At 36.8% G+C, this 17,325-nt stretch overlaps 3 protein-coding genes across 3 annotated transcripts; 1 reads left to right on the forward strand and 2 right to left on the reverse strand.

The window, feature by feature from the left end:
- Nucleotides 1-401: 401 nt before the first annotated feature.
- CTAM01_14866 (major facilitator superfamily transporter) lies at nt 402-1,985 on the reverse strand (the record flags this gene model as incomplete). The annotated part of the gene is made up of 3 exons (XM_060530865.1): nt 402-1,360; nt 1,416-1,798; nt 1,858-1,985. The coding sequence occupies 3 exons, from the start codon at nt 1,983-1,985 to the stop codon at nt 402-404; spliced, it is 1,470 nt and encodes a 489-aa protein (XP_060374574.1).
- A 1,860-nt stretch (nt 1,986-3,845) lies between these two features.
- On the forward strand, nt 3,846-6,530 carry CTAM01_14867 (uncharacterized protein; the record flags this gene model as incomplete). Its single annotated transcript, XM_060530866.1, has 1 exon — nt 3,846-6,530. The coding sequence occupies one exon, from the start codon at nt 3,846-3,848 to the stop codon at nt 6,528-6,530; it is 2,685 nt and encodes an 894-aa protein (XP_060374575.1).
- Nucleotides 6,531-15,551: 9,021 nt separating this feature from the next.
- CTAM01_14868 (uncharacterized protein) lies at nt 15,552-16,466 on the reverse strand (the record flags this gene model as incomplete). The annotated part of the gene is made up of 1 exon (XM_060530867.1): nt 15,552-16,466. One exon carries the CDS (start codon nt 16,464-16,466, stop codon nt 15,552-15,554), a length of 915 nt encoding a protein of 304 aa, XP_060374576.1.
- Nucleotides 16,467-17,325: the final 859 nt, after the last annotated feature.

Here is a 17,325-nt window from a genome sequence, read left to right on the forward strand (position 1 = left end):
AAGGGCAAACTCATGTGAGAAGCGCCACTGACTTATAAATCTACTCTTCGAGATGAGATACCTGGAACCCCCAGGTGACTTGACTCGACAGCCGTAGGGCTAAACTGGCTCCACGATTCTGCTTCCGCCTGACACAATAGGCAACATTACATCGCCTCCATCGTGGGGGGGGCGAATTTATCACGCTTTTTCACAGGGATTCGTTAACGAATACGGGTCCCTTCCTATGCGAATGTCTTCCCGGAAGCTAGTTATGTGGCCGTTGCTGACTGAAGCTGCCCATCTCATTCTAATTTTGAATCATGCATCCTGACAGCCTGGAGCTTCACGGCCGTCTCAGTGTCACTTCGGCGCGAGTCTATCATTTCCCAAGCTTTCTTCGCCCGATTACCGCCGGGTCATCAACTCTCTGTGTCTTCGCTTGTCATCTCCTCCAACGAAGTCTGGTTGCCAGACGTTGGCTCCTTAATCGTGATATACTGACTATGAGCCCTAATTCTGCTCCCGTACTTGTATAGCACCCATGGTACTGGCACCAAAACTACCGAGACAAAGCCTAACAGACTGCTCGCCCACCCGATCCCCATGGAGGAGAACATTTGCACCGTGAACAGCGGAAACGCACCTCCGCCCGCATACCTCAGAAGGCTGTTAGCACTGAGAGCGCTCGCGCCATGCAACGAACCATAGGAGTTCATGATGTACAGTGCGCCGCTGCTATAGACCATAATGTTGCCCACGGCAAATGGCACAGACGCAATGACTGGACTGAGCCAGTAGACACCCTTGTCGGCTGTCCACCCGAACCAGAACAGGCTGGCCGGATTGAGCGCGCAGCCGACCATAGCACCGTAGAGGCGATACTCTGGGGGCACCGCGCCGACTCCATATTTCGCCTCCAGCGCAGGGTAGGTCTTGCGGTCGATGTAGACCACAGCTAAGAAGCCAATGACGCAGCCTAATGCGATAGAGATGAAAGTGAGACCTTGCTGCCCTGGGGTGAAGCCGTAGTGGCCCCCAAAAACGTAGGGAAAGGCTGCAAAAAAGCTGTAAAAGACAGCGAAGTTGAATGCCATATAGATGGTCATGAAGAGCACGATGGACTCGACAAAGAGCATCTTGAAAGGTTTGAGGACGATACGTTGGATGATTGCACTCGAAGGGAGGGCGACCTTTGGCGAATGAGCTTGAGGCGCATCGGACTGCTTCTCAGCACGCATACGTTTCTGGAGGATAGTCTTCTTGTATGTCTCGAATTGTGGAAGGGCATAGATATAGTTGAAGGCCACCATGAAGAGGACGACCCATTCAAGCCACCGAAAGTCCTTCTCCTCAGCCAGAAAGCCGCCGATAACAGGCCCTAGACTTGACCGTTAAAGACGAATTCATAAGAGAACGGCGAGATAATTTCTTACCAAAAGCCGGTCCGAGGAATGGAGATACAAAGTAGAAAGGATAGACGAGTCCCGCCAGTGCGGGTGGCCATAGATCGGCGTTCGTCCCGCCACCGACGGAAACAACGGCACTACCAAAGAAGCCGGCGAAGAAGCGACACGCAATCAGTGTCGTGAAGTTCTGTGCCAGTCCCGAGCCCAGGATGAATAGTCCAAAGACTGGGACGGTGCTGAGATAGACGACCCTGCGGCCATAGTATTCACTCACGGGTGCGGCTATGATGGCACCAAGACCGAGGGCCCAGAGGAAGAGGGAAAGGCCGAGAAGAGACGCAGTATGTGACACTCCAAACTTTTCCGACACATCGTTGGCGCCAGAGGTGTAGACGGAAGAGGCGAATGACCTGGGCGAGTAGATTTAAGTCAGAGCCTTCGAGTTGTCTTCGGAGAGGGTTGCGCTTACACGTTAACACAAAGAAAAGCTGGAATACTGGTGCTGTAGATGCGCTTCCACAACGGCCAGTTGTATGGACAGTCTGGGTCATCTGGTCCCCTCCAGTCGGGCGGGTCAACTTCTTGTGGATTTGCCATGCTGGTGGGCAGGCGGGCAATTGTGGGAATCCTTGTCTGGGCCAGATATTCAGCAAGGAATTGGCGATCTATGGCCTCGATTCGAGTTCTTAGATAGATGTTGTATGTAGGCCGACAAGAGAGGGGAAGACGAGATACTTCTCAAAGGCACTTCCAATCGCGGGAAAGGACTTTGCTTGGTACAAGAGTAGCTAAAAGCAGAAATAGCAAAATTTTCACCTCCACGCGATGGAAGGCAAAGGCCCCTGACTCTGACGATAACCTTCCCCCAGACCAACCTCACCAATGAGAGAGAGTCAACGAAAGTCGTCCTTGAAAGGTAGGACACCAGGGTTTTACACAAGAAATAAGCAAAAAGAGGAGTCCAGCAACCGCGAAGCCGCAAGGTCTGCGAAGTAGGGGTCGGCCCGTCACGTCACTAACGGTGTGCATTAGCTCGCCGGCCAGCCTAGGTCGCGTATCCTGTCAGATATAAGGCGCAATCTCACAAGATCCATCCGGAATGCCGTATGCGGCATCAATTCGCAAAGCGGCCAATGGAACCACCCACGTGAAGCGGCGAAGCCAGTAAGCAACCAAAATCTTGTACGTAATGACATACCTAAAGTAGAACACTTCGTCAACCTTGTTGAACCATCCTCAACCTCTATGTCTGCACTTTTCTGAGTTTCTGTCGAAGTTCATTTGCACAGACAGTAAGCTGAACCCTTGTTCGCAAACGCCCCACCGTACTGCTTGGCAAAAGACCCTTGAGTCGATTCCATGAACACCGGCCCCATCTTCCGGGCGGGCGTGATGACTTCCCACCTCCCTCTTGCAGCTGGAGTCCCCGAGCTCCGCCGGGGACGCTTTGTGTTCTCAAGCCTCGCTCAGAGTCAATTGGACATTTGGTTTGCCAACCTTGCGAACTATGCATCTTCGCCGTGGACGTCTGACCGTGTTTCTGCCCTACGGATGTCTTGAAAATTCTGCCGCAGCAAGGCGAATTACAAATGAGGGGAATGTTTTGTATCCCCTTGATCCACTATACCTATTTCGACGTCGTCTAGGCAGCAACAAGCAGTCCACACAAGAGCCCTTGTCGGTTGTTCGGAGGGTTTATGTCTAGTCCTAGAGGCTAGACTCCGACACAGCATCGAATTGCCCCGAACGATTGACAATTACTATAGGTGCTAGTAGGGTATAGTTTTGTTACACGCCCACCAAGCCTCGGTAGGACTTCAACGTCAAGCATGTCTCAATCCAATTCATTAGTTACAGCAGTCCGACTGAACGAGCTGCTGACGGAGGTGACGGCTCGGGAAGAGCGGTTGGATTCTTCTCGCTAACTTTGACTCGGCCACAAATGATAATCGTCGAGTCGCAGTCACTCAAGTCCCGAGACTTGATTCGTCAGGCCGAGCGGCAAGTCCGTGGAAATCCGCCGCAGGACACAACATCTGGAAGGGGCCACAAGACCATCTCACGACATGTCTTGGGATTCCTTGCCGCGAGTTCAGGGTGGCACCGTACATCTGCATGTGCTTTGACTGCGGTGCTGCAGTCATCTCAAGGGTGATGTGAAAATTTGACGAGACGACTTGTCCCCCACGTCGTGCATCTACAGCCTCCCCTCGCTCTAGGCACCCAAGTCGTGATTCGGAACGTGTTGGGAAGCTTCGAAGAGTTCTCCCGACGATTTTCTGTGGCAAGGCTGTCTGCCGCAGTTGCTTCGTGGACTGTCTATAAAGAGGTAGGTCAGGATGCCAGTGCTTGGGTTCTGCTGAATTAAGCAAATCAGTTGAGCACGAACTCTCCTCCTTTCTTTCTTTGATCCTTTTCTTCAGTCTGCTTTTGTTCGGAGAGAAGGCAAAAATCATCATGCGGTTTCTTGTTACCACAACCATTCTTTCCATTCGTGGCGGGAGGAAAAAGTCCACTTACATCAGCTTACACGATCCCCAGTCTGATCTTTTCGCCCCTTTGTCCAACCAAAATGAGGTGGATGTATGGATCTGCGACGGCCCAGAAGTCACTGGTGATCTGATGGATCAGTGGTTGGAGCAGTCTAGCCATAGCCCCAAGTCCTTGCTCGTGAGAGATGTTGAAGCTATCACTCGTTTGAGACACCATGCTAGGGGCCGCTTGTACCACATCGCCGCCTTCCCTGAGCACGTGGATGGTCTCTCAAAGAAGGATTGGGAAGAAGCTGTCCTTCGTGAAGCAGAGATGCTTTACGCCAGGGCCCGTGCCGAAGCTGATAGTCAACGCGTCAACGACAACATCGAGACCAAGGGGTCTTCACCTAGCGAAATCAACGTTTTGCTGATCGGCGCCGGCATCATGAACCTCATCGCCGCTCATCTCCTTGCCAAGCGCGGTTACAAAGTTCGCGTCGTCGACCAAGGTCCCGACCCTCGGGCTTGCCAGCTCAAAGACTGGACCGCGCTGGGAGTCACGAGCGGCGGCCACAATGCCCGCATGTTCACAAACACCGAGGCGGACAACTACAACGAGCAGGACAGCGAGATCTACCAAGACATGCAGTCTATCTTCCGTAAGACCGTTCGCGGAGGTGGATGGAGTGTTAAGTCTCCTGAGGATTTCAACGCCGCAGAGAATGACTGGGTCAGTGCTTTCGAGCGTGTTCCAGGCTGGATGGCGGCACACTTCAAGAAAAACATCCATGAGGTCAACGTTGAATCAGGAAAGCTCTGGAGGGAGCTGATGAAGAACGAGCCTCAGCTTTTCGAGGATGTCGGGCTTCACGAAGACATCATACGCCTGTACGTCGAGGATGTGGCCTTGGAAGCATCGGTTGGGCTCAACCAAAACCTTGGGGCTCTTCTGGAGGCACCATCTCCCCAGAAATTCTTGGAGACATATCCTGTCTTCCGCCCCGCTGCTGCCGCAGACCATCTTGCTGGAGGCATCATCGTGGATGGTTTTACGGTGAACATTCACTTATTCGTGGGCAAGTTGATCGATTCCATCTCCAACCTCGGCGCTGAGTTCATTTGGGACTGCGAGGTCCAGGCCATCCAGCGCAACTCTGCCGGTGAGGTGACGGTTTTGAAATCAGAGAACGGCGACTTGAAGGCTGATCACTTCATTTTGAGTCCTGGTACGACCGGAAGCGCACTGCTCCAGGGAACGGCCAGCGAAAATCTCATCCAGGGGGTCCTAGGTATCTGGCTGCAGATACCCAACCTGGACCCAAAGATGCGCAACTCGATGAAAATCCATAGAAGGGGACACAAAGTCGAGGATATTAACATCACTGTGGCAAAAGACCGCGAGACTGGGGAAGATATCCTTGTCTTTGGCGGCGCATACGGCTACGTCGGCCTGGGCCGTCCAAACCCAGACTCTCCCGAGATGAAGGCTCTCTACGATGAGCTGGAAGAGGTTGCGCGCATCTATTTCCCGGAAGGGTATGCAGTCGCAAAAAGCCGTGGCCCGAATGCCATGTACCCTGGGGGACATCGCAAGTACTGTGTCCGCCCGTTCACGCCTACTGGTCTCGGAGTCTTTGAGAGAATCCCTACAGCAGGCGGCGGTCAGCTCATCGTCACCGGTGGCAACAACACGGGAGGCTTTGCTCAGGCGCCCGGCATGGCCCGCGCAATTCTACGATCATTTTCGGGCGAGCATGATCCTGTCCACATTCTCTTCCACCCAGATCGTGGCAAATTGCCTCCCGCAATCAACTACAGATCTCGGACCCCGAGCCCGAGCCCGGCCTTGGCAACGAACGAGGCTCTGAAGACCCCGCTGAGGCTGCTCCTCGTTTGCTCGGACGGTCCTCAGCACCGCTACCTGCGATACCGCCTAGACCAGGCCTTCCCTGGCTACCGTTGTGTTCAAGAGACTAGCGACGGTCAAGTACGGCAGCTGATGAACAAGGGCCGTGTTGTCGACGCTTGCTGGCAACAGTACCACGGCCTTAGACGCGGCTTCTTCGGTCACGATGTCCGACGCGCGGCGCACTTTGACAAACTTGTGCCATCAGACCACGTTTCGCCCGCGCCAGATCTGGTGGTTGATAGCGTCAACTGCCGCGCAGTATGGGATGCTACCGAGAAGTGGCAGCCGGAACTGACTATTGTCTCGGGGACCAAGTACATTGGCAAGAAGTTGATGGCACGCGCGGGACTGATGATCAACATGCACACTGGCCACTTGCCGGAGTACAAGGGCAACCACTGCGTCTTCTTTGCATTGTATGATGGGGCTGTAGACAAGGTTGCGTCGACCCTGCATCAGCTGACGCCAGAGCTTGATGGGGGTGATGTGCTCGACAGGGTATTTCCGGACATTGACCCCGAAGATAACGAGGATACGTTGTACACCAAGTGTCTTGAGAAGTCGATAGATCGATGCGTAGAACACATCAAACAGTTCTCGAAGGGAAAAACACTGGAATTTGTACCGCAGCAAGCTGGAGGTAGGACGTTTCGGCACCGTGATCGTACGCCTGGAAAAGAACTTGCGTTGTGGTGGTCACTAAAGGCAGGCGGCTTGTTAAAGTCCACCCTAGCGAGCAGAGAAGTAGATAGAGCTTAAGAGAACATTTCTAAATAGTACTTAATACTTCTTATCTTATTAAGTAAATTAACATATCCTCAATTTACTTCTTAAATTTGTTGATAAATAGTTAAATGAAAAACCGCCCTATAAAAAAGATTAAGACTATAAGTTATTATACTAATTTATAATGAATAATTTATAATAAACATATTGTATAGTTCTCTTGTTATATCTATTCTTAATCTATTAAGTTTTATTCTATTTAGTAAGTTAATTAACTATTAGAATTTAAATAGATTTATTAATTGTTGAATTAGTACTCGAATAACTACTTAACTTAATATTTATTTATATTTGTTATAAATTAAGAACTTATTTAAATAATAATTTTAAGTAAAACTATTCTTTTTACTATAACTTTTTAATAATAATTATTATTATAATTATGAGTATAATTATTATTATTTTTATAATATTATTATTAATATTAGTATATAATAAATTCGGGATATAACTAGTAATAGGATACTAATAACTTAGCGACTAGTATACGGATTATATTATAAAAGAACTTTTTAAAAAAGAGAGCTTATATAAAGGACTTTATAAGTTTTAGTTTTATAATATATTTATATTTATATTATAGCCTCGCTAGTTAAGTATTTATAACTTAATTTTTTATAATTCTAAAGCTTTTATTTTTATAAAATAATTAATATAAATAATAATAAATTATAAAAATAAACAGAACGTTAATAAAATAATACTTAGCTATTAGTAAAAAGCCGTTAGTATTAATAAGTTATAACTATTTAGAGTTAATTACTTAACCCTATTTTATTTAGGGGAACGAGCTTATTATAGGGCGAGTCCTATTTAAACGCTAGTATTTATAAAAGAGCTAAATAAAGAAGATAATTAGGGTAAATTACTTTTATAAGCTAATTACCTTATTAATACCCTAAGGACTTTATTTATTATAAACGGGGCGTTTATTAGTAATTAATTATTAAATATACGAGGTCTAAGTATATATAAAGGTACGGGTAGTACTAAAATAGTTAATTTAATAAACTTTATAAACTTAATAATAACTTATTTTTATAAAATAATAAAAATAATAATTAAAAACTAAAACTAAGAACGGTATTAATACGAAGAGCTTATTTAATAACTTACTAAGTAATTAGTAACGTATTTAAGTTAATAAGAATACAAAAAACCTCTTTTTTATAACTATAAACTAATTAAAAAAGAGTTTATAAGTACTTAAATAATAAACTAAATTATTATTATAGAGGTAAGTAATAATGTTTATATAAAAAGTACCGTAAAATAGTATATTAAATAGGCCCTATTTAAAATATCCCTATTATTATAAATATAATAATATAATTACGAAAAGAGTTTTTAAAATCCCCTCTCTTAGGGTAACTTCTTAGCATTCGTTTATTAATAATACGTAAACCCTAAGATATAAGAATAGGAATATTATAAAAAATTAAGAATAAAAAAGCTAAAAAAGGGTTAAACCCCTACTTAGTTCTTTACTAAATAATTAGCAATTTATTATAACCTAAGTATAAAAAATATAAAAAACTTTAAAATAAAAATATATTAGTTCTTTTTTAAACTACTATTTTAGTTATAGGACGATTTAATTTATTATAGGGTTTTAATTAAAAAAGTACGCGATATAGTTTATAAAGTTAATAAATTATAGTCGTTAAATTAGTAAAAGGGTAATAACTAGTTATAAAAAGATAGTAAAAAAAGGCTATATCCGTTATTAAAATAACTATATTAAATATCCCCTTTTTATAAAAAAAAGAGTAAAAAGAGCTCTAAGGGGCTAGGTTCTAAAAACTTACCGAGAGTAATATTATAAAAAACGTATAATAAAAATACCTATACCGAGCTATTATAAAAGCGTTATAATAATAATATTAAGTATTTTATATATAATAAGTTAAGCTATATATTTAATAAGTATTAAAAAAATAAGTTAAAAAGTTAGGGTAATAATAAGCTAACGTACCCCTAATCGAAGCTAACGTTAATAACTATTTAATAAGTTATTACTAAGCTAAGAGTTATAAAGGTTAACTTTTTAAAAAACGAATAAGTATAAGTAATATACTTAATATATTTATACTAAGTATTAAGAGGGTACTAATAAGAATAATTATAAAAAGTAGGGCAATAGTTTTATAAGGGGTTACTAAAAAGCTAATAAAAGTTAATATAAATATATATTCCGAAATAGATATTATTAATACTAAGCTCGTAACTTACTTAGGGTTAACCTTAGCTACTATTATAGCCCCTTTATTAAGAGATTTTTAAAATAAAATCGGAAGCTAAGGGAAGGCTTACTAATTAACGCTTTTTTTTATTAATTACTATAAGTAGCCGAGGAAGATTTAGTAATTATTTATTATAATTAATAAGGATAAAAGAATAGTAGACTTTTTATTATTATAGCTATTAATAGGCTAGGAGGGTATTTATATTAATACTATAACGAATATATAGTTATACGAGCCTATTTCTATTACTAAACTAGAAGTAATAGTTTATAATATTATTAAGAATCGTAAAAGGGCTTATATGTTATATATTACTACTATAAGAAGTATTATAAGGATAATAGAGACTAAACTATAAGGGGGTCTATTACTAGAACTTTAATTAGAAGTAGAGACGTTTAATAAGTAGTTAGTAAAGGGACCGTAATTATATAGTAAGGTAAAATACTTAATTAACCTAGTTCTAGGTACTAAACTACTATATAGCCCTATTTATTTACTAAGCGAGAAATAACTTAATAAGCTTTGCGCGTATATTACTAAGAATTTAGTAAATAGTTATATTATATTTTTAGTTAATAAGGCTAGGGTACCGATCTTTTTTATATTAAAAAAGGATAATATATTATACCTTTATATAGACTACTATGGGCTAAATAAAGTAATTATAAAAAATCGATACTTACTACCGCTTATTAATAAGCTCTTAAATAGGCTTTATAAAGTAAAATAGATTTTAAAAATAAATATTAGGGATACTTATTACTATATCCGGATTAAAAAAGAAAATTAATAGAAAATAGCGTTCTAAAGCTAATACGGCTATTTTAAGTATACTATTATGCCTTTTAGGCTAATAAACGCACTTACGACGTTCTAAGCGTATATTTACTAAACGCTCGCTAACTTACTAAATATTTATTATATAATATATATAAATAATTTAATAATTTACTTAATAATAAGGGAGTAGTATACAGAGGATATTAAAAAGGTCCTTTAATATTTATAGTTATACGGGCTTTTTACTAAACTATCGAAGTACTTATTTTATTAAAAAAGGGTCGAATTCTTAGGTTATATTATTATATTAAAAGGAATTAAGATTAACTCGTTATAAGTGCGAATAATTACTAACTAAAAAGTACTAGAGTTTATTAGGGATATCTAAGTATTCTTAGGGTTTTATAATTTCTATTAGAAGTTTATTACTAAATACTCGGGTATCGTTATACTAATAATAATATTACTAAAAATAAAAAAGGGGTAAATAAAGGATTTTTAATAAACTAAGGAAGTAAATAAAGTATTTAATTAATTAAAAATCGCTTTTATTTCGGTAACTATACTTACGTATTAGAACTTATAACGTATTATATAGGTAGAAACTAATACTTTAGTTAAAGTTATTATAATAATTTTATTATAATAAGTTAATAAAGAATAGTAACCCGTTACTTATTAGTTACGGAAGTTTTTAAATATAAAGTAGTAATAAATTATAAGTTAATAAGAACTACTCGTTATAGTAAAAGGGCTAGAGTACTAGGCTTATTACCTCTAGGGCCTTTTATAAAAGTTTATAATCCTAACAGATTATTAAGTACTTAAAAAAGTAATTAGTATATTAATACAGGACCTTTAGAGAAGGCTCACGAGGTAAGTATATAAACTATTAATATTTAACTTTAATTTAAAATACTAACTAAGGAAAATAAACTTAGCGAACGGTTTATTTAAAAAGCTAAATTATATAAAGGGGGAAGTACTTTATAAAAACGTCCTCTTTATATTAGCTTAAAAACTATATTTTATTAGCGAACTACTACTTAACGTTTAATAAAAGATAATTAATTTAAAAAAAAAAAATAATATTACTAAGGTATACGTTTAAGTAGTTAAGGCCTCCTTTTATAATTCTAGCTAAATATTAGCTAGCTCTAAGAATAGAGAATCCTCTCCTCTATATTAATAGCGTATTATAGGGCGCACTAATAAAATAATAATAGTTACTACCGTAATAACTTAAAGTAAAAAAATAAAAAAGTTATTAATAAACGCTTATTAATAGTTTAGTAAGGATAAAGAGGAGTTAAATAGAGCTAGGGTTATTATACTAAAATAGTATATTTTATATTCTATTATAAAAGAGCTTATAAGAGGTAAAATAATATTTATTTCTTATTTTTTATTAAAAATTAAAGAGCTCGTTAAAGGATTATAAGCTAAAAACGAGTTTTATATATTATAATTAATAAGAGTTTATACTATAGCTAATAGGTTAAGAATATATTTACTTAATAAATAGGGTATACTATTTTTTAAAAAAAGACTTATTATCTTTTAAGTAAAGTTTCTTTAGATAGAGATCCTTTATTAATATTACGATAATTATAGAGTAGGTTATATAGGAGCTACGAAAACTTTTAAGCTAATTTAGAGGAAGTTTTATTAAGAAAATATTTAACGGGATATTTAAAAATACGTTAAGAACTATGAGTATTATTTAAGAGTTATAACCCTAAGATATAAGCTATATAGGTAGCTATAGTTATTATTATTACCCTTATATCTATTTTAGGAAATATTTATAAACTTTATTATAGGGTTATTACTAAGCGCTTATAATAACGGCACTAAGTACGATTATATTTTAGTTATTATTTATTATATAATAAAGTTCGTAAAGTTTTTACCTATTATTAAGATATTTAACGTAGTATAAATAGTAAGTATTTTATATAAGGAGGTCGAATATAAGTTTAATACGCTAAAAGGTATTATTATAAATAGAAATAAGCTTTTTATAAGCGTATTTTAGGAGGAGTTTACTAAGGAACGGGCGATATATTACTAACTATTTATTATATATTATTTATAAATAGATAGCTAAACAGAGCGGACTTATTAAATATTAAAAAAGTATTTAAAAATTTATACTAAGGGCTTACTAAATAAGTAAGTAACGTAGTTAAAAAAGGCCGAGTTTATATATAATAATAGTTAATACTTTACTATAAAAATATCCTCGTATATAGTACTATATAGTTACTACTTTAAGTACGTTAAATATATATTAAATTATAAGGCTATAGTTTAGGGGGTTTATAAAAGGGTTTAAAAAATTAGTAAAATTAGGGCCTAGGCTACGTAAGCTTAAATATAAGCTTTTAAGAGCTAAGTAACTTATTATAATAAAAAATATACCCTAAAAGAGTTTAATTATAGAGAGGTCGTTAGCTTATTAATAAAGAATATACGTTTTAAAAATAATAAACTAGTACTAAGATATATTAAAATAGTAATAATTAAAAAGGTAAGTAAATAGGCTTATTAAGTATATTTATTAAAGTAATATTAAAGAATATATAATATTTTTTTAGTTTCTTAGCTCGAACTATAGAGAAATTACTAAATAGTTAGTAATTAAATAGTAAATTTTTTAGAGTTAGAGGACGAGTAAGATATTTAAGAAATTAAAGAAATTATTACGAAGTAAAATAAAAGAGGAAACTTATATTATCTCGTTAAATAAGCCGGGTAGCTTATAGAATATAATATATAAGAGCTTATTAAGTATTTTAAAAACGTAATAAAAATAGTTAAAAAATTCGAATACTATAAAACAAATATATATATATAAAATAGAATAATAAATATTAAGTTCGTAATAAAAGGTTATTAAAAATAAGTTAATTAATAATATTTTATAAAACCCTTTTTATTTAGCTTAGTATAACTCTTAAAAAAAAATATAATATTATAACCCTTAGTAATACGTTACTAAGGGATTATTAAGATTTAACTATATAGGGGGAATAACCTACGCAATATTAATAATAATAGTAGCGGCTTTAGTATATATTTTTAAAGTATAGTAATTAATAATAGTACTACGCTTAGTAAGTAAAAAGCGGGGAGGTTTCGTATACGTACTAAGCTAATTATTTAGAGTAAGGTTATTAACTTTATTAATATTACGATAAGTAAAAAGAAAGTAGTTAAAGTTATATAGGTTATTATATATAGTAATAGTAGCGGTTCGTAAAGCGTTTATTACTTAGTTATTATTAAGAGCTACGATAAGAAGTATAACAGGAGTTATAATAAGAAATACGATAGGAGCCGTAATAAGAAGTATAATAAGAGCTATAATAAGAGGTATAATAAGAGCTATAATAAGAGGTATAATAGGAGCTATAATAAGAAGTACGACGGGAGCTACGATAAGAGATATAACGGGAGCTATAATAAAAGGTATAATAAGAAGTAAAGTAGGGGGTATAATACTATTATTATTATTAATAAGTTAGTAATAGGGGACGTTATCTAAGGTACCGTTCTCGTTTTTTAAGTTAAGCTAAGGGACTTAGGTAACGTCAATATTTATAAAGAACTTATTAACGTTAAATTATTAACTAAGACCCGTAGTTTTAACCTTAATTATAGTAATAGTTATATTAAGCTATTATAGAGCTTTTACTTAGAGCGGGAGGAGCGTAATACTAATTTTATTAAGATTTAAAATAACGTAACTAAGGGCTAGGGAACTCTTATTTATATTAAAAAGAGCGGCGTAAGTAGGGGTTAGTAAATTATTAATATTAAAATAGTAGCGCTAATTATAATAATAAAAAAAAGAATTTTCTAAATTACTAAGGAGCTTTTTAAAGTTATTATCCTCGCGCTAGGACTTATTAAACTTAAACTTAAAGTCGTTTTACTCGTTTTTATTATTAGGAATATAGTTAGTAATAAGAATATACTTTTTAATAAGAGTCCGAGTTTTAGGACTATAAGAAATAAGGATAGTACTATATATAATAACGGTATAAATAAGTACTTTATTCGCTAAGTACTTAATAACGCACTTATAAAAAGTAAAGAAATTAAGAAACTCTTAGATATATATAATAGTAATACCCTAGGGAGTCTTTTTATAATACTAAGCTAAAGTATTAAAATTATTTTATAAAGCGGTGGCGTAGCTATTATTATAAAAATAAGCTAGTTAAAAGTAACTAAAGTAAGAAATAATCTTAGCTTAATTATTAATATTAATAATACTAGTTTAAAAAAAAAAGAAAAAATTTAAGTTAATAAGAAGAAATACTTACCGAACGATTATTAATAACTTACTATAATTAAGATTAATAAGTTTAAATACTCGCAATTAGTAACGAGCTCTTAAAAAGTAGCTTATTTAAAATAGACTTTTTTTTTTTTATTACTTACTAACAGATTAGTAATATAAGTAATAATTTTTTTTATATATTAATAATATAGCTAAAGGCGTAGAGAACGCGGCTATACTTATAAAAGTTAAAACTACTCTACGCTTTAATATTATAAAACTTTATAAAAGTATTCTAAATAAACTAAGTAGCGCTATATAGCTCTTTAAGAACTTAAAAAATATTATTAATTAAATACTTTAATAACGGATTAGTAAGGACTCGACGACTTATAATAAAATACTTTTTCTTATTAACTTAATAAATAATATACTTAGTAACGTAAGCGCTAGTAATATAAATAAGCTCGTTAATATCGTAATATATACTAACTAAGTAACGTATATAGGGAGTACTACTATAGAGATTATAAAAGCTTTTTTTAAAATTATATTTTATATTAAGTATATCTTAGATACGTAAAATAGTAAATATTTTGGTAAATACTTAGCGATAGTATAATAAGAGAATTATAATTAAAAAATAATATAAAATTAGAATATTATAAAAAGAAAAGGTATAGTTATATAGGAAAGAATTTATAAAATAGTTACTAAATAAAAAGGGGGAAGAAAAAAGTAAATACGTAACTAGTAAATAAAGAAAATCTTTTACTTTACTTAATAGCTTAATAATAATAATAACTACGAAGTTAAGCAGGCCCTTATATATTATAATAATTAGAATATTTTATTATAAATACGTATTACTAACTTAATAACCGGTCGGTGCGCTATTACTAAATAATAATAATAAGGTATCCGTTAGATAATAAAATAGGAGTAATACTTTATTCTTAAGTAAAAAAGGATATTATTAACGCCTTAAAGAATTTATTATAAATAACGACGTTAATAATTTTATTATTAATATTAAAAAAAGATATTACGTAATAACTTTAGGGATTAAAATTACGTAAAGGGGGAGTAATTATAATAAATTCGGGATACGACTAGTAATAGGATATTAATAACTTAGTAATTAGTATACGGATCGTATTATAAAAGAACTTTTTAAAAAAGAGAGCTTATATAAAGGACTCTATAAGCTTTAGTCTTATAATATACTTATACTTATATTATAGCCTCGCTAGTTAAGTGCTCATAACCTAATCTCTTATATAATATTATTATTTTAATTTATTTTTAATAAGAAATCCTAGTGAAATCTCGAGGTTATTATAGGTAAGTTCTAATAATTACCCCCCGTAAGTATAAACTATTTCGCCCACGAAATCTATAGCGACTATAGTGAAGACTAGTTAAATATATCTCCGCAAGGCCACCGCGATATAGGTATATATATCCCTTCTAATGATTTCCTAAAATCGTTGAGAAGCATGTCAAGACACTTAATAGATCACGAGTAGCAAATTATAGAAATCACAAAGAGAACAAAGTGCACGATCAACCGAAAACCTGTATTCTCGACCTGCCTGCCACTTGGTATGGTCGATTCCTAGCAATAGCCATTCCTGTTCCTCCGTCACCATCCCACCTCATCTCAGCGCGCGTTTAGCCAAGGCACAAGTTGACTGTCTGTACTGTCTCAGCGGCGTCGTCGAAGCCGTCAATGTTGGCGACGTCGAGGATCGCGCCGATGTGCGCGAGGGTGATATTCTGGTTGTTGATGTACTCCACGAGTCCGTCTTTTCCCAGAGCAAAGAGCTGGGCGTAGCTGTGCTCCTGTGCGTACATGTAGGCGGCACCCGCAGTGAGGCAAATGTCGTCAGCGCTGCGCGACTTGATTGCGTCAACCAGCTGGTTCTCGTGAACCGTGGCCCAACCTTTGCGGGCGGTCGAGTCGGACTTCGTGAAGATTCCGGTGACAACCGCAATCTTGAGATTGTACGAGATTTGGTTGAGGGGGAGACGACCCATGGGTTCGTCGTTCTCGATCAACGCGCCGACCATAGCCCGGATCACGGCGACAACGCGTGGGACATCGATGAATCCCTCATTCTCGTAAATGAAGGCATGGAGGCCAGAGCCCCAATTGATGACTTCAAACGGACCGACCTCTGGCAAAATCGAGTGCATCTTCTCTGAAAGGTACTTGTAGTAAGTCCTGTCGATCGTCAGGCGGTCGATCTTGCTCTGGGAGGCGGCGAAGATAATGCCGGTGTTGGTCGGAGTCTTCGCGGCGGAGGACGACGCGCGAGCGTTCGCGGACGCGGCGCGGGCGGCGATTTCGTCCTTGAACAGAATTCGGCGGGCTCGCTTGGTAGGGGTCTCGTCAGGCTCCTCGTCATCCGAGATGTCGATAGCGGTATGCTTTTTAGCGGTGGAACCACGGGTCTCCGTCTCGGCTTCGTTAATCAAGCGAAGGGCGATCTCCGAACCACTGATGGCGACATCGGGCAAAGCAGCGTCCAATGCTTCTTTGAGGAGCTTATAAGCATCGGGGAATTCGATGAAAGTGGTGGTCATGGCTTCACTGAACTTTTAGATTTTGGGGATCTTGGGTCTCTCTATTGACACCGCCCGCTTTACTCCGACCAACGACGCCGCCGCGCCCAAGGGATTCAAATGCGCCCAAGAGAAGGCTCTGCTTACTCGCGCCGATGACCGCAACCCAGGCGAAACCGTTGGAAGCATCGTTGGTGCTGCCTTGTTTGGCGCGAAGCATGGATGGGACACCCTACACGGCACCAAGGATAGTGACTTGTCAACTCGGATTGAGGCCAACGTGAACTTGGAAGACGCCGCTGACTACCTTGGTATGTCGGTGCCTGAGTTAAAGGCCGCGATCGACGAGAAAGTCGTCGAGAAGAGAATGGGACAGGATTTGGGATGAGTTCAATACCAGGGCCGTCAAGGCAACGCACGCGGTGATAAAGAACGGGGAAAGGAGAACTTAGGAATAGATTCACGTACAGGAGTGAAGCAGCTTCCAATTGACACATGCAATTACCTCTTCTCTTCTTAGTGTCTGAGACTATGTTTGCCGTGCTTATCTTGAACAAGCCCTCTATTTCTGTTTTTTAAACAGACTATAAGGGTGTATAGACATAGATCTTGATAATAATTAAGGAATTAAAAACCGAATCAACGTTTCTCTATAATTTCTCTACGTTAAGACAATCTTAATATTTCTCTATAATGTCTTTATATTAGTATATTTTTAATATATTTTCAATATATTTTTATATATCTTTTTATATAATAATAATAATAATAATAATAATAATAATAATAATAATAATAATAATAATAATAATAATAATAATAATAATAATAATAATAATAATAATAATAATAATAATAATAATAATAATAATAATAATAA

This window comes from Colletotrichum tamarilloi, assembly GCF_030869305.1.
Source record: "Colletotrichum tamarilloi strain Tom-12 chromosome Unknown Scaffold_137.1, whole genome shotgun sequence".
Taxonomy (NCBI): Eukaryota; Fungi; Ascomycota; class Sordariomycetes; order Glomerellales; family Glomerellaceae; genus Colletotrichum; species Colletotrichum tamarilloi.